Source organism: Hippichthys cyanospilos, chromosome 8, assembly GCF_059441005.1.
Source record: "Hippichthys cyanospilos isolate Australia breed blue-spotted pipefish chromosome 8, RoL_Hcya_1.0, whole genome shotgun sequence".
NCBI lineage: Eukaryota > Metazoa > Chordata > Actinopteri > Syngnathiformes > Syngnathidae > Hippichthys > Hippichthys cyanospilos.
The window spans coordinates 19,841,727-19,869,477 of record NC_142376.1 but is presented as its reverse complement, the minus strand read 5'-3'; the positions used below and the strand labels follow the sequence as shown (position 1 = coordinate 19,869,477).

General features: G+C 38.2%; 1 protein-coding gene across 4 annotated transcripts in view; it reads left to right on the top strand.

Moving 5' to 3' along the window:
* LOC148420485 (golgin subfamily A member 7B-like) overlaps positions 1–27,751 on the top strand; it is a 107,407-nt gene that overhangs the window by 62,623 nt on the left and 17,033 nt on the right. The window contains exons 1-2 of one of the 4 annotated variants that reach the window (XM_088421080.1): positions 3,868–4,054; positions 7,140–7,192. Coding sequence is in view for 1 of the 4 variants with exons in the window: in XM_088421079.1 (XP_088277205.1) it covers positions 23,405–23,416 (12 nt within the window). In the remaining 3 variants the exon portion in view is untranslated. Of the gene's footprint in view, positions 1–3,867; positions 4,055–6,170; positions 7,193–23,286; positions 23,417–27,751 lie in introns of those variants that run through there. The other 3 variants (XM_088421083.1, XM_088421082.1, XM_088421079.1) reach the window with 3 other exon arrangements.

Here is a 27,751-nt window from a genome sequence, read left to right as displayed (position 1 = left end):
TCTATGTACGCCCCAATACAGCCGCAGTAACCATAAACAAATCTTTTTTTTGTATTTTATTTCTTTTCTCCTATTATTTAACATTACATTATCCTTATTAACATTATTGTATATTCATTAAATAACTAATATTACTTAGTTTGTTGAGAATTTGTTCTCAGGACTGGTTATCTGCACCAAGACTCCAGTGAAAGAGTACGCAAGTCATCACGTTGAACTTCACAATTATTTTGGCTCATGTATGGCGTATCATGTAGTATCTGTTCAATAATAAATCAACAACAATGTTAAAGTCAGTAAACTAACATATAAACAGTTGCCGAACTATAATCTATGAATTTACTGTATTTTTAGCTGACATTAGCGGGTTAGCAACAACTAACAACAACGACTAAGTATAAAGTGCAACCTCTACACAAACAAACACATAAACAGAATAAACACTCATCGCTTACTAAACATAGGCAGTAGCGTGCGTTATCAACATAAATGATAATAAACTATGAATATGAGCTCATGTTGTCATTCACTACGTCACTGTAACGAGCCAAAAGACGCACAGAGAACGTAAAACAGAAAACGGAAATGCAACGCGACCCAATAAATTAAAAGCATTCATTTCAGAATAAGTTAACAAATGTCACGAACTCTTACGCTTGAAGAATTCTTACCATAGTTATTAACAAATTTTACTTAGTTATTTGATGAATACAGTACTGTATAATGTACTTTTTTTGCTTTTTTTCATTTTTTTTCCATTTTTGCGCATTTTTTACATTATTTTTTTATCTTTAAATATTTTTAATTTTTCCAGGAAAAAACCCGCAAAGTACTGAGATCACAATATCTGAGACCGCAAAGTAGGGATAAGGAGGGATAACTGTATTTACAATAAAATGATGAAACATAAAAAAAGGAAAAAAAGGTGCAGCTGTGAATCACCAAATGATCTACTTACAGTATTTGTGAAGTTATTGGCTTTTGTAATCATGTATCATACCTTATGTAGAACTTGCATGTATTTCATTGAGTTATTTCATGGAGTGCAACTGCTATTCTTGAGCGAAACGATTCTTGCGATTATACTGCCTGTTGAACAAACCACAATATAAAGTACAAGTAAGACGCAGTCAGTGGTTAGGCACAATGGTGCTTTTCACCATTCCAGTGGCCAGACATGCTACTGTACAATGTTGGCAAAAGATGAAGCACTCTTCACCTTTTGCCAACATTGTACAGTACTCTCTTACATTGGTGGTGACATTGCTGCATTCCAGACCACCTTTGCTACTTTTGGACAAAGCCAGCTTGGGAATGAGAGAAGCAAAATAATTCTCTCGTCCGTCTCACTTTCTCCGTGTCTGCCACACAGATGAAAATATTCAAGCTTCAAGAGCGCCTGGTTTGTTGTGCATGCCTGGTCTGAGGAAAATCTTGCCAGTCTTCATCAAAGAGGTGCAGTGTGCTGAGTGTATACATGCAGCCACTCATATATCACAGGCATTAGTCAGGTATGTGTTTGGGGGACTGAATCTTCATTCACGGGTAATTGACACCTGACAAATCTTACAGGTGTTTAACATGTAACAAGGAGAACGCTGTAACATTGTTGTGTTATTCAGCTGATTCTTGGATGAGTTTAGGAGTGTGGAAAGGTAGTTTGTGTTGAGAACCTCATTATGAACCTCATCAAAGGCTCCCTTCAACCATGCATGCATGCACTCCTGCCCTCCACACTTTTCTAACTGCATCTGCCAGAATCATCTGGTTTCGTCTTACCTCTAACCATTTAACACATCATCAGCATGAAGTGCTCCTCTAATAGACCCTCTCGCTTACAGTAGCACTCTGGCTGGCTTCTTGACGGACCTCCAAAGCAGTTCTGTGGCCTTTCTGCAGACCTCCCGAGCAGTTCCACCAGCATGGTTGACCTCCGCATGGTTTTGTCCATCTGTTCCGCCTCCTGTCACGCTTCTCAATAGATAAGTAGTCTACGGTTCAAGATGACTGGTTGTCTTTCAGAGGTTTCATGGGGGACCCCTGCCCATTTTCTAAGGCTGCCTACAAATAATAGAAACTGATATAATAGTAATAATAGAGACCAACACTCTCCTAATTTCTTCCCTGATGAGTTTTGGTACTTTTCCCCCGTTGTTGCATAATTTCACCTGGAGTACAAAGGAAATAGATTAAAAGACAAGATGATGTAAACATCTAGGGCAGGGGTCGGCAACCCAAAATGTTGAAAGAGCCATATTGGACCAAAAAACAAAAACAAATATTTCTGGAGCCGCAAAAAAAATTAAAAGCCTGATAATGAAGGCAACACATGGTGTATGTATCTATAATAGCTATATTAGCCTACTATCAAAATGATTGGGTTAACTACAAAAACATAATGAGGCTTCATGATTAAATTAAATTAAATTAAATTTTTCCTGCAGTGCATCCTGTCGAAAATGACGCACCACATGATTACTCTGTTGTGCGATGCTGCCTCAAGTTTAACGTCATTACAATATTAATGAATTATGTTTATTTGCTTTGATGAAATTAAATAAAGCAATTTTTGAAGTGTTTATTCGAAAAAGCAACAAAATGGAACGTGCATAACGTGCCCCTTATCTGGGCAATAAAACGCAGCCTGCATTTATAAAAATAAAAAATCAGCCACATACCTGCATAAACGCGCAGTCTGTTCAATATCGATCACATCACAGGCAATTGAGTATGCTGGCGCTGAATTAATGTCCTTGATTTGTTGATCGGTGCTGTTGCCTGCCATTTTAATCGTTCTTTCCTTCACTGTCTTGGCAGAGAGAGGCGTGTCTTTTTTTGGTCTTATCCCGGTTTTGTTTATGAAGTCTGTAAATAGGTGTTCTGATATGTTGATGAATGACTGCATGTCTCCATCTGTGAATGGTTTGCCACGTTTTATTATCTCCCGGGTTGCAACGAAACTTGCAGCAGTCGTGGAGTTTGGAGATGCAATCCACTTCTTAGATATATTTTTGCACTCCTCTATATTCTGCAGAAGTAATGCAATCGCACTTTTTCTTTTTCATCGCCAACTGGGTACTCGGCTGTAAATGTAGAACGCCTTCCCCCGAAAATGTCGTTCCACATTTCTCTTTTTGTTATTTGACAACTTCTCGCTACAGAGCAAACATTAGGGAAGTACTTCCGCATTGACAATGAATGCAAATAATTCGGTCCAAGAAATGTTGAATCCTCTGTTTTCCTCAGCTAATTTTCTCTTTTTCCCTTTGGGAGGCATGGCCCATCACAGCCGCCGGTTTGTTTACAACGGCCACTTGCCTAGCATCCAGCCCTGCTGATAGAAACCCGTGTCGCAGGCTATGACGTAATTCTTCGTTGACAGAAATGTTGAAATGTAGTATTTATTTTACACATTTTTAAAGCATTGGAAAACATTAAGGATATTTTTGTCATGTTTGTCCCCCTACAGAAACCATATTAAAAGGACAAAAATATTTCTGTCCCCCACCTTTTTCCATTTTCAAACATTTTTGAAAAAGCTCCAGGGAGCCACTAGGACGGCGCTAAAGAGCCGCATGCGGCTCGAGAGCCGCGGGTTGCCGTCCCTTGATGTAGCCTAACCTCGACCAGTCCAGCCTGTCGTTTGGCTTGAAACCGAAATCAGCTAGGGTTGGTTCCAGCTCCCCATGGCTCTGAAAAAGAAATGTTGACATACATAATGGTTTCAAAATTATTGTAGAGGGGAATGCAAAAAGACCAAAGGGGCACCCACCACTATATGATCCAGTTTATATTTATTTCCAACTCTGTGTATATATTTATCTGATTTCCCTCTATTGAAGCCCTCTGTTCAGGAGCCAACACTGTTATCACCTCACCATTCAATTATTTAAATATGTCTATGCAGCCATCTCCACTTATCTCATTCGGTTTTTTTGGACAAATAGGATGCCTTCAACCAACTCTTCAGTACTGCGGGGCATTTCCTGGTCAAGAGATCTTTCTTGGTCCACTCCAAGGGCTCCCCCGAATTGAAAATACAGTTCCTCTCCAAGTATGTAACAAAGGGGCTTCAGTGATGGAGTAGATGCCTGGGCTACATATGCTGGCCTTCCTGATTATTTCAAATTACTTTGATTAATCATTTCTTAGGAAGAGCTATGCTTCGACAAGTTATTCTCCATGTAAAAAAAAAATATATATATATATATATATATATATATATATATATATATATATATATATATATATATATATATATATATATATATATATATATATATATATATATATATATATATATATATATATATATACTGATATTACTTTATTTGCAGGTGTTAACATACAACTGCTCCAAAAATGTCTCTTCAGTTCCTTCATTCCTGTATAGCTGCTGACATCTCACACATATTAGAAGAACTGCTTGTTCTGAACATTTAGCTATGAAACAAACAGAGTAGAGACGAATTGAGGAGTCTTTAAAATTTTAGCATATTTGAAACCAAATTATCAATCCAGTTCCAATTCCAGTCCAGCATGCACCTGGAAATTTGGGTCATTGTTCGTGCTTGACACATGCTCAGGTTTTGATGAGTGTCTGGAACACTTCATCAGTGAAGATGGATCACTACTGCTGGAAGAAGATCCATAGAAGCTCAGTAATTTGAGGAGGATCTTGGCAGAGTGTGGCGCATCACTGCATGACCTCTTTCAATAGGTTTTTTATGTTCCCCCTCAAATGTCTGTGTTTTCTTCCAAGAGGTAATCAAGTTTCATTCTTGGATACAGCAGCTGACCTAGCTCACAGTTTCAATTCATTGTCTTGCTTCTGCATTAATACAAAGACGATTTTCTCACATTGACACTCTGAGCTGACCCTGCATTGGAGAGCCCATCTTTCTTTTTTATGCGAGTTGTCTCCACCACTGGTGGAGAAATGATGAATTTGGTAGATGGTGAGAGCTCATCTTGTTTAAAGTCAGAGAATCGGAGAAGGTGCAATTCCCTGAGTTCAAGACCCAGGTGAGGTCTAAAAATAAGCTGATCACAATCCCTCATTTTGGAAAATACTGACTAACAGTAGCCAGGCTGGTGTCACAATGCGAAGCTCAGTGGGCAGACTGGTGCAGGATAGGTGTAGGTGGACAGATGAAAATAGGAGAACCACCATAGTAAAACGTCTCCAATGATCTGTACAAGGATACATGCAATATACATGAACAATCTTCAGAAATCCAATACAAAAGATTCATTACAAAAATGGCACTTAGCGACCCCCTCAAATGTTAAACTGCTAACAGCAAATGTTTTTTCTCTCCACATTGTGATGAGTGACATTTTCTGCAATAAACAGGCAGCTGGCAAGAACAAGGAAGTAGAAGCTCAAAAATGACAGGGATCTAATTCACTTAACACAAACCCCAACATACTGGCATAGTACAAGATGATAGAAACATACCATTTTTGGTAGTATTTGTACGAGTATTTGTTGTGCCTGCCACAGCAAAACGGAGCTCAAGTAAAACATTTTCTTGAGAAGAATATATTCCACATTGCCCCCTTTATTCTAAACCTGGTATTTTGATCAATATTTTATTTATGGAATGTGCCTGTAGCAGCAAAGTCTGCCCATCTTTTTCCGCCCATTCTGTCACTTGCTGTCAACAGAACATGACATCACAGTTGCTCCACGAAACTAATGATCAGTGATCAGCTTGGGATGTCCAAGCTTGGTAAACATTTGATCTTTTCAGTTGACAGCAAGTGGAAAAATGTCCACCATCTGAGATGGATAATAATGGGTGGATTTTGCTGCTTGATGCATTTTACACAAATACAATATATATCAGAATGCAATGTTTAGACTCGTGGGTAGGATTGGGCATTGGTTGAATTTGGATGATTACGCTACCAATGCTGGTTCTTCCATTTAAGTCCGGTTCCAAGCAATTCTTGATTGATGACTAAATTTTTTGTACGTCTTTGGATGCTTTACATACCTACCAATTTTTGTAGGTCCATCTCAAACATCTCTTTTTTTTTTTTTTAAATCTATTTGCAGAGCCATTTTATTTCATATATCATATAGGCCAGCTGTAAAATATTCCATTCTTCACTGGGCCCAATAAGAGTGCAAAATTTTGTGAGTTTTCGTCCATGTTTAAACCCCCAAAAATGTGATTGTTTTCGGAGAGTAAATAATAATCCATAGAAAAACAAGATTTAAAGCGGTCGCTGCACAGGCACCAAAAAGCAAATTTAACTAAATTGACTTTCTAATGTATGTGAATTTACTCTGACTTGCACAATGAACTATTTTAACCAGCAGCATTATATTATCATGAAAGTTTTTTTTTTTTTTTTTTTTAAACCTTTAGAAAATAGAATAATGCAGCATTTAAAGTATGCTACAAATGGGTGGGCTTAACTACTGTAGCGTTGTTATTCTTTAGTGGAAAAAAAAAGCGACATTTGAAGGGTGAGCAAGGAAATATAATCATGTAATCAATCTACTGTATATAAACATGTACTTGTGTGCTAAATATTAGCTGGTTATATACTGCATGTGGTGACTCACTGTTTTAGTTTCTCATTACTGCTACAGTTATACAGGCATTATTTTGATAGTCAATTCACTTAATTTATGTCATGCAAGATTGGTGGGCATCTCAGGGCTGTTTTGGTGCACTAATTTATGTCAGCCATATTGTTGGGTAGCTAAGTAGTTCCTCCTACTTACAGCTAAACAGTGAGACTGTTAGGCACAGAAAAGATCTTCCCAAATAAACAGACTGTCACAGCAGTTTTAGTTCTAGTCTACACTAGTTAGACTAGAGGTGTCAAACGTACGACCTGTGTACTATATCCGGCCATAAAGGAGGTTTGATTGGGGCGGCAAGATGATTTTCTGAGGCATTAAAATCATGTCGGACCCATTAAGTCCACTTGTCTTGACAAATTGAATAAAATGGGTTTGGGTTAAAGTGGATATTTGTCTCTCGCAATCTGACTTGTAAACACAGGAATTCTTGAATAAAGACTCATGTTAATTAACACTCAGTCATTATCATCAGTCATGACAGTCATAATATGTTATAGTCAGGAGTCATGAATACTTCCTGTGTTTGTCTTCTCAGGAGGAGGTGGCCCAGATTCTATATCAACGTTGCCAATTAGACATTCTCCATAGGTAAGTAGGTTTATTTTAAGTATATACATGTTTTAACTGTTAAATATCTCTGTCGTGCGTAAAACATTACAAATCGTGTGTGCTTTCAACAGATGGTTGTAATTCAATAATCATAAACAAACACACCAAGTAGACACCCCAAATTCCTTCTGCGATTTGCCAAGATCCACAAAAACAGAGAAAGAATTACTGATCGCATAATAAGGCTAGTATCAGATGGACAAATAGTCAACCCAATGAGCGCTAAATATTAGTGATACTGTGTTGATATGAAGTGAAGTTGCATTCTTTGCGTTTTCCTTCTATTTGTGGGTATCCACTAGAGTGCGCTATAGACATCTTTGACCTTAGGACGTCATGTTGACCTGGCCTGGTCTAGCCGTCTTCCTACTGTGAAAATGGCCTTGGCTCAGTGGTAAGTGAGGTGGAAAAGGAGAACCGTATACCGATGAAGGGTTGGGTTACAGCATGCTGCGGCGTGCACCGACAGGACTTCGCCATCTGCTGTGCCATCTGAAGGCAGGCAGGATGCTGCCCTGTCATATGGTTTCTTCTTTGTCGGTTTCACCAGTTCTGATGGTTTTGTTGCAGGCTGAAATATGCTCACATACAGTCGATTCACCAGGGCCATTTTTTGGAGGGGTGCTCAACCTCAACCATCCCACAAATTTACATTAATATCGTTGATTGAGAATCATGATATGTGCGTGGCCGTCTATGAGGTTTGAGCATATTTATTCAATTAGACAAGGCAGATTTTGTGCGTGACTTCAATCAATCAGTCCAGTGTTTCCTTCTAACTTGGGACTGCAAATTGAAGAAAACAGAATTTGCCAGTGAATGAAAGAAGCTGTAAACAGAACAAAATCGTTACAATGAATCCAATCGAATAAACAGTAAACACGCAGCTGACAATTTGGGGTTATTTTCCGAAGATGAAGCTAATTTGACAAGAGAGTTCCTTGTGTGACGATATCTGAAGAACGTGGGGGAGAAATGAGAAAATTAAGCCATGTATGGCAATAAAAAAAAATAAAAATACAATCTTGTTGAAACATGTTAACAAATAGCACCCGCGTGTTGAAGCGGAAAGCATTAAGTTATAAAACAAGTTTGCACAGCCTGCCCGTATAAACATTAGCCAGCAATCTAGGCATTACTAAACAGATGCTTACCCACCCAACCAAAAGACCATTTTGTTTCTATCATGAACATTTGCAAGTAGCAATGATGTTAACGCTGGAAGTAGAACATTAACAGAAGAAAAAAAACTCTAAATTAAACTCTAAACTAAATTTAAATTTTAAATTGTATTCATTATTGCTGAGGTGTCCATTTTTAGTAAGTTACTGTGTTAAGTAAGTTATCCCCGCTGCAGTTAGGAAGAAATTTGGTCGTTTCAGTCAGTCCATGACACTAAAAAGGTTGGGAAATATTGCCCTATAATATACAAAATGCATGTGGTGAAGACTACAATAACTAATATTCCAACTGACAGCCCAGGCCGAACCTGAGGTGTATTTGTAGGGGTTATTACATTAGCACTTGATGTTTTTTAACTAAGAGGCCTCGTGCAAAAACAATATGCAAAAACTGCTTCATTTCGAACTGGGTGGGTGTCAATACGTTTTTTTTTTTTTCAATTCAACTTTTCATTTTAATTTATGCCAAAATGGAAATTACATTTTCTATATTTTATAAAATCATTTTGACAGGCAGATATTGTTCACAATACATAATTTTTCACTATAGCAAATCTATGTCTCGGACATAAACATAAAAAGCGTGTTGTGCAATCTACAATCTGACTGAAGTTAAAAACAAAATCATCCAACATTTACAAAAAAAGAAAAAGAAAGATATTTCCAAATCTACATTAAGCATTCTTTTTCATGCATACATCAATTTTTTGCATACTGTCTTTCATTTTGCTTAATCTATCTTTCATCTTTATTACGTTTATCCTGTCTTCAAGTGTTGGCTTGGTTTAAGCTCCCGCGTGGCTGCACATGTCAAAATGACATTATTTCAGCAAACACGCTCCACCCCGCAGAGTCCACGCTGACCTGATTTTCCACAACGTGCATCTTACAGTACTTCTTTACGATCGGACGACATGGCGGACGAAATATTGGGCATGGAAGTTCGGCGGTACAAACACCTTTATGATTCGTCTGAAAGGGAATACCTTGATCTAAATACCATAAACAACTCTTAATGAGCACCACGTTGGGGAGAAATGAAGAGTCTGATTAAAAATGCTTGGAAGAATTTAGATCGTTTGAATTTATTAGGATTTTCTACCTCTGTTATAGAGTAGAGTTGTTTGTATGCTGCAGACTCCATTTACTGTCAACTATAGTATGGGAGAATATCGTCTGACTGCGGGGGAAAGCTGCTCCGAGTATAAGGTGCTGTAAAACGCGTGCCGGCGCATCAAGTATAAACCAAGGTAGAGTTTTCCTGCAGGCTTGTTTTTCGCCGTAGTGAATTTAAGTGCAACACAATGCAGAAAAAAAAAAAAAAACATTTCGTATTATGCAGCAGGGGTGTTTTTCATTCAATTTATTTCCACACTGGGGGATATTTTTTACACATGGAGGTTTTGTTTTAAAGGACGCTATATTTGTTGTTGTTTTGAACGAAAAGATGTTCTCAATAAATTGACAATTAACTCATACAAATATAATGTGTGGCTTTTTACGGTTTATAATCGATTATTATTTGAAGATTGAGCATTTTTTTTATTGTCCAAATATGTGGGAACAGTTGAGGGGAGGCTCTCTTTACTAGAGCACAAAACAATGTCAGCATTGTGGTAGGGTGGCTTAGGTGTGATAGAAACCTATCAAATATCGATGGGATGAACTAGAACAGAGATGATGAGCCAGACCATTTTTAGGCACACTCTCCAGGCAAAATGCATTTCCAACATTCAAGTCAAGGGGTTTTCTTCCACTTTGTCTTCTTTTCTTGACAAGTTCATTTTTCCCCTCTTTCCGTTGGGAGAACACTGCTGGTGGTTTCCTAATATCCACGCAGGGATCAGTATGGCAGCTTGTGATGTTGTCAGGATAGCCTTTGCAAAATCCATGAAGCTCATAAAAGTCCACTTTTCATGCTGAATGTCACACAGGGCTAAATTCGTGTAGTTCTTATGGGCCAGAAAAAACACTCATGGTTTACTGTTGGTGTCTCCTGTTTGCAAAGATGGAAAGGACACAAGAGCCTCATCACTCACATCCACTTTTTTTAACTTTGCTGGAAATGCAGTTTTATGCGCATACATGTATGTGCCAGCTTTTCATATTTATGTTTATTTCTAAAACATGAATCTATCATATTGTGTCAATGGAATGGAAAGGTAGGTCTCATGAGGTAGAAAAATGCAAATTTCCTTTAAAGTGTAATGAAAATATTCATGTTTTACTGAATAAGACTAAATCTAACCATGTTTTTTTTTTTCAAATCTTAAAACAGTTTGTGATATTTATTTGTCAAGAAAACATACACACGAGCATACTTGCCAAGCGTGAGCGGCGACGTGGCATGGCGTTGACAGCTATCTTTCTTTCCATTCAACCCCCAATCAATGTGCACTATTTTTCATTGCTTGGATTAACATCAATTGGAGTAAATCTCACAATTTTTAATTACTAATGAATTGAAGGAAGTAAGAATTACTCAGATTGCTAACAATGTGAGCAAGAAAATGACATACATTGAATGGAAGGAGAATGGCAATTATGTCTGTACATGCTTCCTTGACACATAATATCAAACAGTTTTAAGAATGCTTTATGCTGTGGTCCCCAAACCCCGGTCCACAGACCGGTACCGGTCCATGGATCAACTGGTACCGGGCCGCGTGGGCTGCACCCGAAATAATGTTTTGGAGATGATTTGATTTAATGGTCCGCACACACCGAACGCAAACGAGGCAAAAAAGCAGAGCGTTTTGTGTTGGAGTCAATGGGGTTCGCGTGACTGGGCGTGAATGCACGTCGGGCGACGCGATGAACGCGAATGGAGCGAGGCGAATGGCCGCGCGCAGTCACGAGAAGCGAAATTTCGCCTTTCGCATGAAGTTAATTTTTTTTTTACTTTTTCCGCGTTTTGCGTCGTCACAGCCAATCAACTTGGGGAACATTCAACGGCTCATGCAGGGGGCAGGAATGAATCATGGCGGCCGCTTTGCGGTCACCGGGAGCGATCTAACATGGCCACCTGAGCTTTCAATACAAAGCAGAGCCAAGCAAGAGCACTCACCTGGCTTGTAGAAAGGCGGAAGTGAGAACTTGGGACAACTGGTATGTGCAGAGTTTGCTTCACTTAACAGCTGTTAACAGCTGCTAAGCTAACGATAGCGCAGCATTGTCAGCACAATATTTAGCAGCCAGCAGAACCCCCCCCCCTGTCCACAATATAAATGTAAGGCGGTGAACGGTCGGTGGTGATCAAAAGGTTGGGGACCACTGCTTTAATGCATTAATAAAAGCAAAAACACATTTGAATGTAGTTTTTATTGAATAACCATGTATATATTGTCCTTCTGAGTACTACAGGGTACACTTTAAAGTTGACATAGATACCATAAACCGCGCATTGATCAAAGTTTCAAATTCCTCACAATTCCACTCTTTTCCTTTCTCTTGTGCGATTTGACATTCATTAAAAAAGAAAAAAAAAAAAAAAAAAACACAAGACACAAATTCTTCCTCTTTCTTTGCTCACTGAACTGAAGTACAATTCAGTGAAAAGGGTCATCCCCAATAACCCAGAAATCTGGACTCCAAACTGCTTTCATGCTACCATGTGAGTCATAAGTGATGTCACTTATTCTCCAATGGCAACTACCCCTACTGGCTGTGGTTCAAAACCTATCAACCAAATAGTTGAGTTGTGGCCAATCCGGATCTGGCTGTCCCTTGAATAGAAATATTAAATTAAAAAAAAAAAATCTGAACAAACAAACCATACCAGCTGGTGCACTCTCGCCACTAAATGGATACTTCTCAGCATGGTGTCCAAACTTTTTCGCTGTCACAAATACGATTTAGGTCAAAAAACATTAGGCAGTGAAAGTTCTATATTCATTTTCAACGTTTGTTAAAAATGCAAATACTGTACTGTAATGACATTCAATGAGTTTGATTGTGGCCCGAGTGCAGTACATATCTCATCCCTTTTAATGAATATGCCAAAACACAAAAGAAAGAAAGAAAGAAAAAAGCACTCTAGCAAGGCATTTTTAATTATTATTTTCTGACATGCAAAATCTGTGCATATTAAGTGTTTGATCTGAATATTTTTCTATGCAAAATTAGCAATTACAATATTTGAATTAACACATGCCTTGAGCCCTCTAAACCTAAGTCCCTTTTTAATATGGAAAAAAGGGCAAAAGAATAGTACATGTTTTACAAGCTTCTGCATTTTTATTTGACTCATAATAGCTACTTCAAAATTTAAGATTTTTAAAACAGATTTTAGTTCATTTTAATGCAGTCCTTAAAGTGACATAAAGTACTGAGCATTCAAATTTAAAAGCAGTTAAATAGTTTGACATAGTATGAAAGAATGTTAACTTTTTGATTCCTTCTACATTTCCCCCTTTACAACTGGAACAAGAAATTGATCCCCTCAAACTTGAATTTTCCTAAACTTTTTATATCTTTAGAAGAGAGAAAAAAGTGAAACCATGGCAACAAAGCAAACAGATAGACAACACAGACAAGTGGGGTCTTTTCTCAAACCTTCAGGGTCTGCTGCTCAACATATCAACTATTTAGAGAATTTTCTGGACAAAGCCCTGGCGTCAAATAAATAACTCCTAATCTGTGCACTGAGACCAAAGGCAGCATTAAATTGGAGCCCAGAAAGAGAACGGAGCCTGTGGAATTTGGAGTTTTACTGTGCTGTGTGTTGGCTTTACAATCATCACCATCATCATCATTTTGCAAAGCTTTGAAACTAAAACTGGATCCACGTTAACACTGGATAACACTAACTGTACGGTATGTGATTGTATCTGCAAGCCCATTTAATTCTTCTTCATCTTCTTCACTCGCGCAGTTGATACACTGGATATGTATAAAAAACATCACAGCGTTACCTTGAAGTCCAAAGTTCACAAGAATTGGAGTTCAAGCTTCTTTTTTTTTCAGTAGGAAAAACCTTTTGTTTTTTATTGAACGATATAAACATACAATACAGAGTCAGCAACATAGTACAATGTTAATGGACAGTACGCACAAATAATATAAAAGCTAAAAAGTAAGTGAAAAGAAATTAAACATGGCCGGGGCTTGTATTAAATAAATCCCTAAAATATAACAAAGAACGTTAAAATTGTAGTCCGAATGTTGACATCACGTGATCATCATTAGGACTAACTTACATATTAAAGGGACAGTGTGTAAGATTTTGACCATTTTTCATTAAAAAGGAAACCATTAAATTATTGTAAATTTCAAAAACTTGCAAATCAGTGTGTTCTTAATGATCAACAGTAGGTTTTAAATATAATCATAGGTCTAGTTATCATTAAATGTTATTACATGGAGGGTGGCACTTCTCTGGAGGCGGCCATGTTTGTTATAGCTACTGACAATGGTAAATGCAGCGCCTGCAGCACCTCCTGCTGTCCGTAATAAAAAACTGTCTAAATCTTACACACTAACCCTCCAAGACATAGTTTGGCAGGTCTGCATGGAAAAAGAATATTTTTTAGCTTATATGTCAACTCACCATTATGTAGTTGTAAATGGTGCATGCCTTTCATTCAATAGTATTCAAACCTTATCTTTTTCTTCCTTCAAAAATGTCACAGTTTGCCCTTCTAAGAAGAGCCCCAAAGACGTTTTTACTCATTTTTGTGGGCTTTTCCCCCCGTCTTGTACGTTTGGGGAAAAAATGTACATGGATAGTTTATGATTGGTAGTGCTCTTTGACAAGAAGCAGCAATACAGCATTAGCTTCTGGCGCAAGCTAGAATGGCAGAGCAAACATGAATTTAACAGGAGTGTAACTGGGATTTCAAGATGCCCAAAGAAGCATCGTTTGGGTCAGCTGCAGTCATGATTGAGTCTCATTTGTCATTACTATGAGACTGTCAGGCACAGAAGAGATGCTTCACTGCAGTGATGCAGCCATACAGCATAAAATAGGCAATTTCTTTTTCTTGACAAACGAATGGAGAGCTTATTTCCTTCCCTCTTTCCTTCTGCATTACTAGCATAAGTCACCATCGCCCGGAGGCTCCAAACTGGTTGGGGGGATTTCATGTGTTGTGTTTTTATATTGTCCTTTAACGACAAGTTGCCCACTCTGGATTATGTGCAGGAAAATGACATCCTCGCTGTCCTTCTGTATTTCATCTCGTTTGCCCTTTTTCTACCTCCCCAACTGTACCTAAATGCAGCTATTATCACTTCCTTGATCTGAAGCTTTTGGAAAGAAATTCTGTTTTGCCTCCAGGGTGTCACTCCAGCTGTCTTATTCAATTGCACTGTTCTATTTTCAGCCACATTGCTTTTTTTTAAATAGATGGATTCATGTATAGTTCAGTGGGTTTGTTTATTTGTTTTGGATCATGGATGTATATGTGCACCTACATGTGTATGTGTCTCCACTGCATTGTTTGTGTATTATTTATGAACCATGTATTAATTTAGTGTGCACTATATACACATATTTTGGAGTATCTGTTCCACTTTCTATTATTTGGTCATTAAGGTTGCACTTGTGTGCAGCTGGTGATATATAGTATTACCTGATTAATATTCAAGCGCTACCTGCTCCACTTCAGTGTCCCTCCTCCCACCACTGCTTTGTTGCTTTCTTTGTAGCTTACTGTTCAAAGCTCACCATCAATTATCTGTTTCTGTAACATGCTAGACATGGAATAAGGATTGCATGACTAGCCTTTTTGCACATCAACTTCTGGGGTCTTAGAAGTGCTAACAATACATAATTTGGATGGGCTGACTGTTTTGAAAGCTAACCAAACAGTTCAGTGTGCTCCTGTAGTGCTTCAGAATGATGACTACATCTAATTTTGCACATAGTCCTCATAGCTTTGTGTCTGTTCTATGCAGATAGTGTGTCCTTACTCAGCTAGTTAAATAGTCTGATGGGCTTCCAGTGCTAAACGCGTACTGTATGGTGAAGCTGCTTAAAAGAGTCCAAAATCCCAATTTCCCAGCCATCACTTTTATCAGAACACAAGAACATCTGCTGGTTCTGAAATCCCCAAACTTTTCTTTTTACATAAGCTTTGCCAGCAGGAAGGACACATCAACATTTCCCACAGAAGTCACGAGGGAGTTATCTGTATGTCGAAATATAGAAGCAGACTGCCAATCATGCAACTACTTGTGTAGGATGGAGTGTGCTTAAGTGTTCAAAGTGGAGCTTCACTGGGGCCCAGTTTATTTTGACTTGACTTGTCCAAGCATTTTAGTAGATGTTTATTAGCTCAGAACAGTTCCAAGTTAATGTATTTTTGGTTTGTGAGTTCTCATTTCCTGTCACGCCAGGACGTCTTTGGATGTGCTCCACTGTCAGAATGTGTGTATTTGTGCACAGGAGACAAATCCACAGTTTTTGCTTAAGTCAATAGGAGAAGGTTGTTTGCTGTGGCACGATGCCTAGAAGACTTGCAAACATGAAATAAGTGAAGGTCCAACAGACTGTGCTGTCGTGCTCATGTCTGCTCTTCCAGTTCCCTAGGCTTAGGTTAGACCAAATCTGCACGGGGCAGCATAGTGAAAGAGTGGTTAGCGTCCCCGACTCATAGCTCAGGCGCCCGAGTTCAATTCTGACCTGCTCTGGCCTCCCTGCGTGGAGTTTGTATGTTCCCGCGTTTCTCTCTGCGCACTTCAGCTTCCTCCAGCATACAAAAAGAAAATATGCATGGAAGATGTATTGGACGCTCTATATCAAACGCAAGGCCCGGGGGCTCGATCCGGCCCACCACATAATTTTACGTGGCCAGTGAATTGCTAATTATGACTTCAAGTTTCTGGTTGAATTTTTCATGTTGTCTACAAACTTTCCTTTTTTTTTTTGTTCTTGTATCCCTTTTGGACAGTATTTTAGATTTTGAAATGTGTAACTACGTGCCAATCATACTTCTTATTTATATGATTTCACAGTCATAACGGCCCTCCGACAAGAACTATAACTACAATGTGGCTCATGGTAAAAATGAATTTTCTGAGGATAAGCGGCTTTTGAAAATTGATGGATGAATGCGCTATCCACTACAGTCCACTACACAAACAAACAACACATGACCCAGACAGGAATAAAATAATCCAACAATATGAGTGAAGAATATATAATACAGTATGTTTTACTAAGTGTGTTTAAGATATGAATACATCTTTGACTTAAGTAGCACTCGGACCTTCACCAAGTTTTAACTATTATAAAATGGAAACGTGTGAGACCCTGTCCTGTATTTTTTTGGTCAATCATTTTATAATTTCTGCAATCAGCCGTGTACACTCTCTATGTAATGAGGCTATAGGTAGTAATTAATCATTTTAAATTTGAAAATACAGTTGAGGAAAATGTTCCTTCTTGGTGCAAGATTTTGTCGTTCAAACTCAATATTTGTTAATACAAATACAGTATAACAAAATGTAATACTTTGTAAATTCTGGCCAGAATGCGGTGGTTACTGGCTTTTAGGGTGAAAATGCAACAGATTTGATATTCTTACCTGATTGTAATTTCAGTATAAACAAGAAGCCTAACATAGTTTATAAAGTAGGTTCAGAGAGGATAATATAACATGACAGGAACATACTTTTTTGTTTGTTTTTTGTTTTTCTTGGAGCACGGGTAACACTTCTATCATGACAAGAACAGCCAAAAAACATGAAAAAATGCAGAGTGTGTTCTATTATTAGTTTGGGCAAAGAGTAGCGTGTGCTCTGACTTGAACAAGGGGTTTTGGTGGTGTGCGGGGCTTTGCAGGGTGAATAGTTCTATTCAGTCGCAATATACTGGAGCACTTTATTTCCCGTTCATTTCCTAACCAACTAGACTGTATAGTTGATTTGAGAGTAATTTGACAGGTTCACATAATGTTTACCACAAGAACTTGAGGACATGTTGTTGCAAGTATAAAAAAGATATGCAAGCTGAGCATTTTTTTCTCTCCCCATCATTTCACAGCACACATGTCTAATGGAAGGTGTCGGTTTGGAGTGAGGAGGAAACCAAGATTGTTTTACTGGAATATAAATCATGCAGAGTACGAAATGTGAACAACTATTGGCCTCTTGTGCACTGGTATTATAATTTAAGGTTGTGGCAAAGCTCTTATTTTCTGCTAAAGTGCAGTTTCAGACATTCTGGCAGAGCAGCAATATGGAGGTACCTTCTTTCGTCACAACAAAACAAAGCAGCGACATACGAGCATGTAACCAACTTTAAATGCATATAAACATGCTTGTATTTCTCCCAAAAAACAACAATATTGGAATATCAAATGTATGTCATTGAAAAAAAAAAAAAGCAATTCATTGGCACTAAAAAATGAACAGTGTAATGAAAGCTTCTACACTAGAATACTTAAAGGAGACACAGGAAATTTGAGTTTTTAATGGGTTGTATGCAAATTGTGTATCTGTGGAACAAAATAGTGGAGCATTTTTTTCAACTCTGACTCCATCAGTGATGATCTGAAGTCCCGTGAACTAGGTGATATCTATCTATTCATCCATTTTCTATGGTTGCTTATCCTCATTAGGGTCACTGGCTTACTGGTGCCTATCCCAGCCATCTTTGAGCAGTAGCCGCTGGACACCCTGAATTGTCCATCCATCCATCCATCCATCCATCCATCCATCCATCCATCCATCCATCCATCCATCCATCCATCCATCCATCCATCCATCCATCCATCCATCCATCCTCTGTATCCGCTTATCCTCACAATGGCCGCAGGCTTGCTGGTGCCTGTCCCAGCTGGATTAGGGCACTAGGCGGGGGACACCCTGAAACTGGTTTGCCAGCCAATCGCAAGGGAGGGACGAACAAACATTCACGAACCCCGTCACACCCAATGACAATTTATTATGTCCAATACACCTGCCATGCCTGTTTTTGGCGTGTGGAAGGATTCCGGAGTGCCCAGGGAGATCTCTACAATCTCTACACGAGGAGGCCTGAGCGAGCTGGAATTGAACTCGGGTCTCTTAACTGTGAGGTGGACCTGCTAGCCACTGTTCCACTGTGCCACCTTTATTTGCATGTTTCCTTTAAAGGCAAACACGTTTCTATGCATCTTCCCCTAAGGGATGTGAGAATGCATGTGATTAGCATTTTCTCGAGAAAAGTGGGACAAGGAGAAGGATCCTGGCAAATGATGCAGAATTCTGAGCTCTTCCATGTTTTTGTCTTCTGTTTTCATTCATCCGTGACTTGTGCTGTATTTGTGGATACTTGTGTGCGTATACTTGGATAATTGTGTGTGCATGTGTGTGCGTGTGTTTGTATGTGTGTATAAATCAAACAGTGTATTTGCCAAGAATGTGATTTACCATATCCTCAGGAGGGTGGGAGGAAATGCAGCGCTAGATAGCAAGAGCATCTAATTTCACTCCCTGTCATGAGTCATGATGTTAAACAAGTGCGGGAAAATAGTGTCATCTAAAAATAGCCGTAACAACGTGAAATCACTCTCATTCTTCTAAGCCCTTTTTATCTTACCAACAATACTTTACAGTAAAAAAGCAGAGATTTCTGCATTTGTTTTTCCTCATGAATAAATAACAATCGGGTGGACCGTGCCATTCATTAACTCAAAGGAAGTTGCTGCCTGTGAAGGTAGACCAAATGGTGCATCAGAAAGGACCCAGATGAATGTTTAATGGGATGACTTCCTAACGGAACAGTAAATAGTGGACGTGGGCTCGTGCAGCTTTGCTGCAGGACGGCCGTCTCCTCTTGGCTGAAAAGCATACACTTTCAAATGCACTTACATTTGAGCCAATAAGAAGAATGCTTTTATTGCATTGATTGAAAGGAAAGCGCATGTGTTATGTTTTTTTAAACCTTTCACTTTTAAATATATGCATATAAGCGCTGGTTACCTTTGGGTCATTGACTTTTTAATTTCTTATGAAATATGAGGATTTTTGGTATCGACATTTCTAACCAAAAAGTGCAACGTCTCCTTGACCAAAGTTGACTGAAATTGTTCTAAAGCCAAACGGTCACAAGACGATAACAAAGAAAAGAGTTATGTAAACGTATATTTGCAACTGTGATTTACAATGCCAAGAAAGTCAAAAATACGAACAGTATTGCAAACAGTACTTCACATCAGAAAATGTAAGATGTTAGAAGCAGAGGAACAAGGCCCCATCAAAGCATTATACAGCATGAATGTGCTATATAAATTACACAACTTAGCTAATGTGTACTTACAGCTATGGCCTCTCCTTTTCCATTAAAACGCTTACTAGTTGTCCACTATGTGCTCCCAAACACACATTTTTGCCATGTTGACATGTTCTACCCCAAAAAAACTTGTAAGTATCAGTGAAATGCTTAATCTCTTCTCCTCAACCCCGGTGTGAAACTGGAAGTAACAAAGAAAACAGCTGCTAAAAGAATGCGAGCGTGTTTTTACCCTACATGTTTGGTAGTGTAGTGACAGTACAAGTGCCTTCCTGAGCCTGCCTGGATTCTCCTGTGTCATCATACCCCTTTCAAGTTATTTTTTTTTGCTCAAGAGGGGTTGGTACTGAGGGTGCAGAAGAAACAAAGAAATCTTAGAAAAGCATCAAAATATGATGCGAAGTAGGAGGGATCACAATATATATATATATATATATATATATATATATATATATATATATATATATATATATATATATATATATATATATATATATATTTATATATATATATATATATACAGTGGTACCTCGGTACTCGACCGCCTCTATACTCGACCAAATCGGTGCTCGACCAAAAAATTCAAGTAGGTAATGCATCGGACCTCAAACAGATTTTCGGTTCTCGACTAGCCGAGCCGAGCCGAGCCGAGCCGAGCCGACCCGAACGCGCTCCTCGGCCCTTCTCGGCCAGCGGGTAAGCGCCAGTTCAACTCAGACCGCCAGCGGAGTAAGACATTTGTTCGAGTATTTCTTCCCGGATTTAAACTTTTTCGTGTTGCTCTAGCCCTTAATAATGGGTCCAAAGAAAGACAGTGATAAGGGGAAGGCAAAGAGGAAAACAATGAGGACCACTATTGAACCGAAGAAGGAAATTATAGCAAAATATGAACGTGGTGTACGAGTGTCCGACCTCGCGTCGCAGTTAGCTAGCGTCATCATGGAAGGAGTAACTCCCTCCCGTCCTCTCCACATCCATTCCTGTATGCCATCAACCACTCTCCAAAACGTAAGTAAATTATACAAAATGGTTTATAATGCTTTATTTATCTTTATCTTTATCTTTATCTTTATCTTTATCTTTATCATGTACTGCTTGTGCACATTTACTTGTGCACACATACTTTCCATTATTTCTTATGGGAAAATTGGTTTCGGTGTTCGAACAAATCGGTGCTCGACCACCACCTCAGAACGGATTATGGTCGAGTACCGAGGTACCACTGTATATATATATATATATATATATATATATATATATATATATATATATATATATATATATATATATATATATATATATATATATTGTGATCCCTCCTACTTCGCAGTCTCAGATATCGCCGTCTCAGTACCATGGTTTTTCTGGGAAAAATTAAAAATATTTCGAAATAAAAAATCATTTAAGAAATGTGGAAAAATTTTAAAAAATGAAAAAAGCAAAAAAGTGCAATATACAGTACTTTATTCGTCAAATAACGAAGTAACATTAGTTAATAACTATGTTAAGAATTCTTCAAGCGTTAGAGTTCGTGACGTTTGTTATCTTATTTTGAAATTCATGCTTTTAATTTGTCGGGTCGCTTTGCACTTCCGTTTCCTGTTTTACGTTCTCTGTGTGTCATTCGGCTCGTTAAGGTGACATAGTGAATGACAACGTAAGCTCATATTTATAGTTGATTATCATTTATGTTGATAACGCACGCTACTGCCTATGTTTAGTAAGCGATGAGTGTTTGTTCTTTTTCATGTGTTCGTTTGTGTAGAGGTTGCACTTTATAGTTAGTTGTTGTTAGTTGTTGCTAACAGGCTAATGTCGGCTAAAAATACAGTATATTCAAAGATTAAAGTTCGATTAAAGTGTTTATATGTTAGTTTGCTGACCTTAACATTGTTGTTGATTTATTATTCAACAGATACTACATGATACACCATACATGAGCCAAAATAAATGTGAAGTTCATCGTGATGACTTGCACCGGAGTTGTGGTGCAGATAACCAGTCCTGAGAACAAATTCTCAACAAACTAAGTAATATTAGTTATTTAATGGATATACAATAATGTTAATAGGGATACTGTAATGTTAAATAATAGGAGAAAGGAAGTAAAATATGCAAAAAATACCCAAAAAAAGGATTGTTTATGGTTACTGCGGCTATATTGGGGCGTACATAGAAACCGAGGAACTGATACCCTACTTCGCGGGTTTCTGACTTCGTGGGGGGTTGACAGCCCCCATTAACCGCGAAGTAGGGGGATCACTGTATATATATATATATATATATATATATATATATATATATATATATATACACACACATATGTTATGCCCATATTCCCTAGTCAGGGTACCCGAGGCTAGGCTGGCTTTGTATTTCTTGATTATCTCCAGCATCCTTTCCATATAAATCATCTTCTTACCTCTCTCTTTAACATCACTAGTATTCTTGGGACCCATGGCTAAGCCATTCCAGTTTGAATTTAACCAGTAAAATGCACCATAAACGGGATTAGTAACCACTTGGGAGAGAACAAAGCTTCACGGTTCCACCATTTTTAAACAAGTGAGGCCTACCCAGAAAAGACGCTGAACAATCGCAGAACAGCATTGTAGTGACGCGTTGCATGGAGGCAGTTAGGCAACAGAACAGAAAATAAGTATTATTGGGACCCATGGCTAACCCATTCCAGTTTGAATTAAGCAGTAAAATGCACCATAAACTTTTTCTTCTTCTGGTTTTATTCGTGGTTGGCAGACGAATCAAAAACTTGAATGTGCAAAGAGGCAAACCAATATTGAAAGCGCAACTTGAATCACATTTGTGAAGATTCCTTCTTTGGCAAGCCACACAGCCTCCTGTTTTGGTGGCACACTCAATGTAATGTAATTAGCATTTACTACGCCTGCGGTTATATATATGAAAAAACAAAAAAATGACGTGATTGTACACATTTAATAACAAGATAGTATATAAATTTATAGTGGGCTTTTAAAATGGTCACCCCTTTTGTTCATCACTAAATACTATTGACTATCCCTTTAAATAAAGTTCTGTATCATGTTTGTTCAGAGAAAAAAATACGACCAACCTGTAATTATTGTAGTATAGTCTGTCTAGATGTGTAGATAACATTAAAATATCAATTGCTTAAAGAGATGTAACTGTGATTATTAATGACTAGTCATGAGCTGGTTGATGGCATTCTGTATTCTATTGTAGGTAAGAACTAAGGCTAGTTAAAGGCAAACATTTGGTTGTTTCAAATACATCATTTTTGTAATTCTTTTAGCTTCATATGACAGCATATTGAACAGAAAATTCCTTCCATGGTGAGTTGTGCCATTCAAGACATCTAACGTCCCATATCTGAGAACATGTTGGACTTCTGTCAACAGCAAAACGGGATTAATCTATACACAATCAACAAATCGTCACGACACAATACTGTTCTTAACTTGCAAAGTCAAAATTTTGCAGTTTTCACTTACACTTCACACGAAACACTGACACTGACGAAAGAAAAAAAAAGAGCAACTAAAATAGTCCACATAAAATGAGATTAATTTGCAATCAATGCTGATTTTAAGACTTTAGAACGCACACACACACACACACACACACACACAAATCTCCACGCGTGCGCATCACCACGCGCACACACTCTGGTGCTTGCTGTATTGGTGCCAGGCTGCATGAGCCGCATCGCTGTAGCCTGCTACAACGCAGTTGCGTGTCATCCTCTGCGTGGAACATCCATCCATATCCACGCTTATTGCTCCTCGCTGCAACATGGCATCAGAGGTGAGACATACTTCTTCTCCTTTCCTACACATGATACCTTGAGTCTTGGCAGGCTGAAAAAGTGAGTCTTACTGTTGCTTGTTGTATTTATCAGGATGGAATGTGCCTTTATTGCCCTCAATTCATTGTATGCAGTGCAGTTGAACCCGTTTAGTTTGCTTTAGTTAAACTGCTAGGATCTAATTAGGAGCACTGATGGAGCAGTCAGCACCATGGACAGGGGTGGACTTGTTGTTAGCGTCTTTTAACTATTAATGAACCACATTGAAATACTTTTCTGCCATTCGCATAGCTTAAAAGAATACCCATGTTCAGTGTCGGAGTCGCTGGTTGTACTGTTTACTCTCAATGGACACACCATGGAACCAATCATTTAAATAACAATGTTGAATTTGCGAGAAATGACATCAATTCACTATTTTGTTTATTATTCTGGCAAAGGTTTAACCAATCAAACTGCACTGCCTCAAAGTGAAAGGTGTTTTTAATGTATGAAACATATTCATGTAAAACTTTCTTACGCTATAAAATAATGTTGTGCTGCTGTACTTAATGCATTGTCCAAAGTGCATCCAGACCACCACTAGCCCCAATGTGTCCATGATGATGTCCCTTTCAAGATGAAGGCATAGTCTCTGTTATCATAATAATGACTTAATCGTGGGAGGTATGTGGTGCATTATTTAACCTTGAAGCTTCCTCGTATGTACGCAATAATTAAGGTATTGATGAATTGTACAGTGAGAAGAGTTAATGAGCATGGAGCAGTCAATGTGATTAAAATGAAATATGGTAGTCAGGATGGCTTCCATGGCTCAATCCAAGACTTGATTACAAATCCACATATATATGGAAGAAGGTCAGAGTGAAAATGGCTTTAAATTATGAATGATCCATGACAGACTGCAGCAGTTCACATCCATCACTGTCAACCACTTTACTTTGTGTCCATCATTGTCTCCACCATTTTTTCCTATCCAATTTTATCTGCATCATAAATAGTACATGTCCACTCTTGCTTCAGTCGGTACTTCCCAGTCCACCGTGCATATAATGACCCAAATACATGTTCAAGCCTCAAACAGTCCATAGTTTATAAACAATAAATAAAAATCTCAGGAATTACTTGCAATTATAATTGTCCCAAAAGGAATACATGTGTCAACAATTTTGCTCTCAAAATAATACTCACTTTTAATTGAAACTGTCTGCGAGGTCTTACTTTATTGCTGTTGCTCAAGAAAGCCACATCCATCAAAGCCAAATTTCAGAACAGCAGAGCAAAGAACAGAGGTCAGACAATTTCATTGATTTTAATGAATTCATCCATTTTGCATATTTTATAATGCAGTTCATACATACTGTGTTTACAAATAAAAGGATTTAATCTGAACAAACTGCCTTCTGCTATTTTGATGTATGTATTAAAATGTCATCCAAAGGTCTGCTGAATGAGCATGAATCTGCTGTATGATATCCTTGTTTGCCGCTATGTTGCTAATTGTGTCTATTATTAGACCAACATGCCTATTGTGACAAGCAACTGGATTTGTTATGGTTGTGTAAAGACAGAAAAAATGGGGATATTTAAAGCATATGCAGACATTGCAATCTCGCTGCTGTGATGGAGTTTTCAGGCTGTGAAGAAGACTAAAATAGCGGCGTGGATGTTAGTCCTGATTATCGGTGATACAGCACAGCTTTTGGCCATGTCGGCCTTTTCTATGAATGCTTATATTTATGGAATTCCATTTTTTTTTTTTTTTATGTAAAATGCGGTAAAATGCATACACTCACACACAGACAAAACAACTATCTAAAAGCATTGAAAGCAAAGACTTGTGTCTTTAGAGTGTGGGCATCAATCCTTGAATTTAAATAAAACGATACAGTTGTAAATGATAATCTTGCCGATCTTCTCACAGTAAAACAGAATAACAATCTGGAACACATTTCACACTTTGCCCATACTATCAATTTCACTGCTCACTTAAAAAAGTTTATTTTCATATTGCGTTTGTGATAAAAGTACAGAGAAGTATTACTCTTTTTCATTAATGCAACCATTTTTCACATATTTTGATACTGCAATATCCTGTGAAATAACAAAGAGGTACATGTCTGAAAATTCTAACTAGATCATTCTAGATTTTTGTATTCTACATAATTCTACATATTCTACATCAATTCATACATAATTCTACCTTGGATTCCCTTTCGATACATGGTGGTAGCTCAAAAAATTGAGAGCAAATTGAATGTTGCCATGCTGAAATCTATGGCGTTATATTTGTGCCACATTTACGCACGTGCGGAAAAAAAAAATGAGCGGAGAAAATCAAACTGAGCAAGCGAAAACAGATTTTGAGAGCAAGAAAACAACTATTGAGCGCGTAATGATAAGAGTTTGAGCGCGCGCCGATGGAGTTTGAACACAGAAAAAGGAATTGCTCGCTCAAAATTCCTTTTTGCTCGCTCGCAATAGCATTCTCGCGCTCAACATCTCGCTCTCGCTCGCGATACTCCTCCCTCCCTCGCTCAACATCGCGTTTGCTCAACATCGAGCTCTCGCTCGCTCGCTCGAGTCGTCCTCTGCGCTCGCTCAGTTCTGCTCACGCGTTACGTTTGTGCCACAAAACCAGCCAATCAGAGCTTGTAAAAGCACATTGATTGACAGCTTGGTATCCAATGAGATTGCTTGTTGTGTTCACCCGGAACGAGCAAACGAGAGTGCGTCACATCGACGTAGGCAGGAGGGGTGGGCTTATATTATTAAAGTACAAAAACTAACAAGGTATTTCTGTCAAATGATACAATACAGTAATAATAATAATATTAAAAGTAATTCTCCAGCCCAAGTCCGTGTTGACGCACTCTCGTTTGCCCTTTTCGGGTGACCACAGGGCATGGAGAGTGCGTCAACGGATAGCGTACAAGCAATCTCATTGGATACTAAGCTGTGTCAATCAAAGTGCTTTTACAAGCTCTGATTGGCTGGTTTTGTGGCACAAACGTAACACGTGAGCAGAACTGAGCGAGCGCAGAGGACGACTCGAGCGAGCGGGAGCTCAATGTTGAGCAAACGCGATGTTGAGTGAGGGAGAGAGGAGTATCGCAAGCGAGAGCGAGATGTTGAGCGAGAGCGGGCTATCCCGAGCGAGCAAAAAGGAATTTTGCAATTTCTTTTTCTGTGTTCAAACTCCATCGGCGCGCGCTCAAACTCTTATCATTACGCGCTCAATAGTTTTTTTCTTGCTCTGAAAATCTGTTTTCGCTCGCTCAGTTTGATTTTCTCCGCTCAATTTTTTTTTCCGCGCGTGCGTAATTGTGGCACAAATATAACGCCACAGAAATCCCTTTTGGCACATGTTTGGGCAAGTTTTGGCACATTCATTTTTCAAGTGGTCATAGCAGAAAAATGATGGTGACCCAAAACAACCAGGTGGTTGCCACATTCGTGCTGTTAAGCAATTCATATTTCTTATCTAATTAATAGTACAATTTTCATAAAATAATGGGAGCTTTCAATAACCATTTTCTATATTATAAATATTCATTCTTATTAAGTAATTAAATATACTGTATAAGTATAATTAAATACACTAATTACATTTACTTGAGTAAAGCCTTTGAATTAACATATAATCATCAAATTAAAATTTAGTTTAGTACGTTCTATCCATCCATTTTCTTTTTTAGCCATTTATCATAACTAAAGTATCATATGGCCCCTTTCCCTGCCATCTTCAGACAGCAGGTAGGGGACACCATTGACAGGCTGCCAGCCAATTGCAGGGTATTGTCAGTTTCAGACTGTTGTACAAGCTTTTTTGATCTATTAATGTGATTATATTCTTATAAATTGCAACTTTTTTTCTCTTGGTCTTCTCATAGAAGTGCTTTTCAAAACTTCACCCCTGTTGGTTTAGCTCTGCTCATGAGCACCACACTCCAGCAGCTATTGTGAGGCCCTATGCTCCCAACTTCAACAAGGTGTTTTGCTCTGAAATTATATGGCAAAAATTTATGACTAATAGACTAATTTCTAATGAGTCCTCAAGAAACATTTGTATCAATCCATTTTTGTCTGTCTTGGTGTCAATGACTCCCCTCTGCATTTGGTTGCAAAGTTTGTAGTCTTTTTATTTATTTATACCATGTTTTATTTCTTTGAGAAGTTGAAAAAACATAAATACTGACACAAAAACACATGATCAATTCAGTTTGAATAAAAACTATTTGTTGCATCAAGATCATGATGCTGTTTTTCTTTTCTTTGTCAACATGCGATCCACACTGTTGCATTATGTTCAATGTGCCAGTTTGTTTTGACTT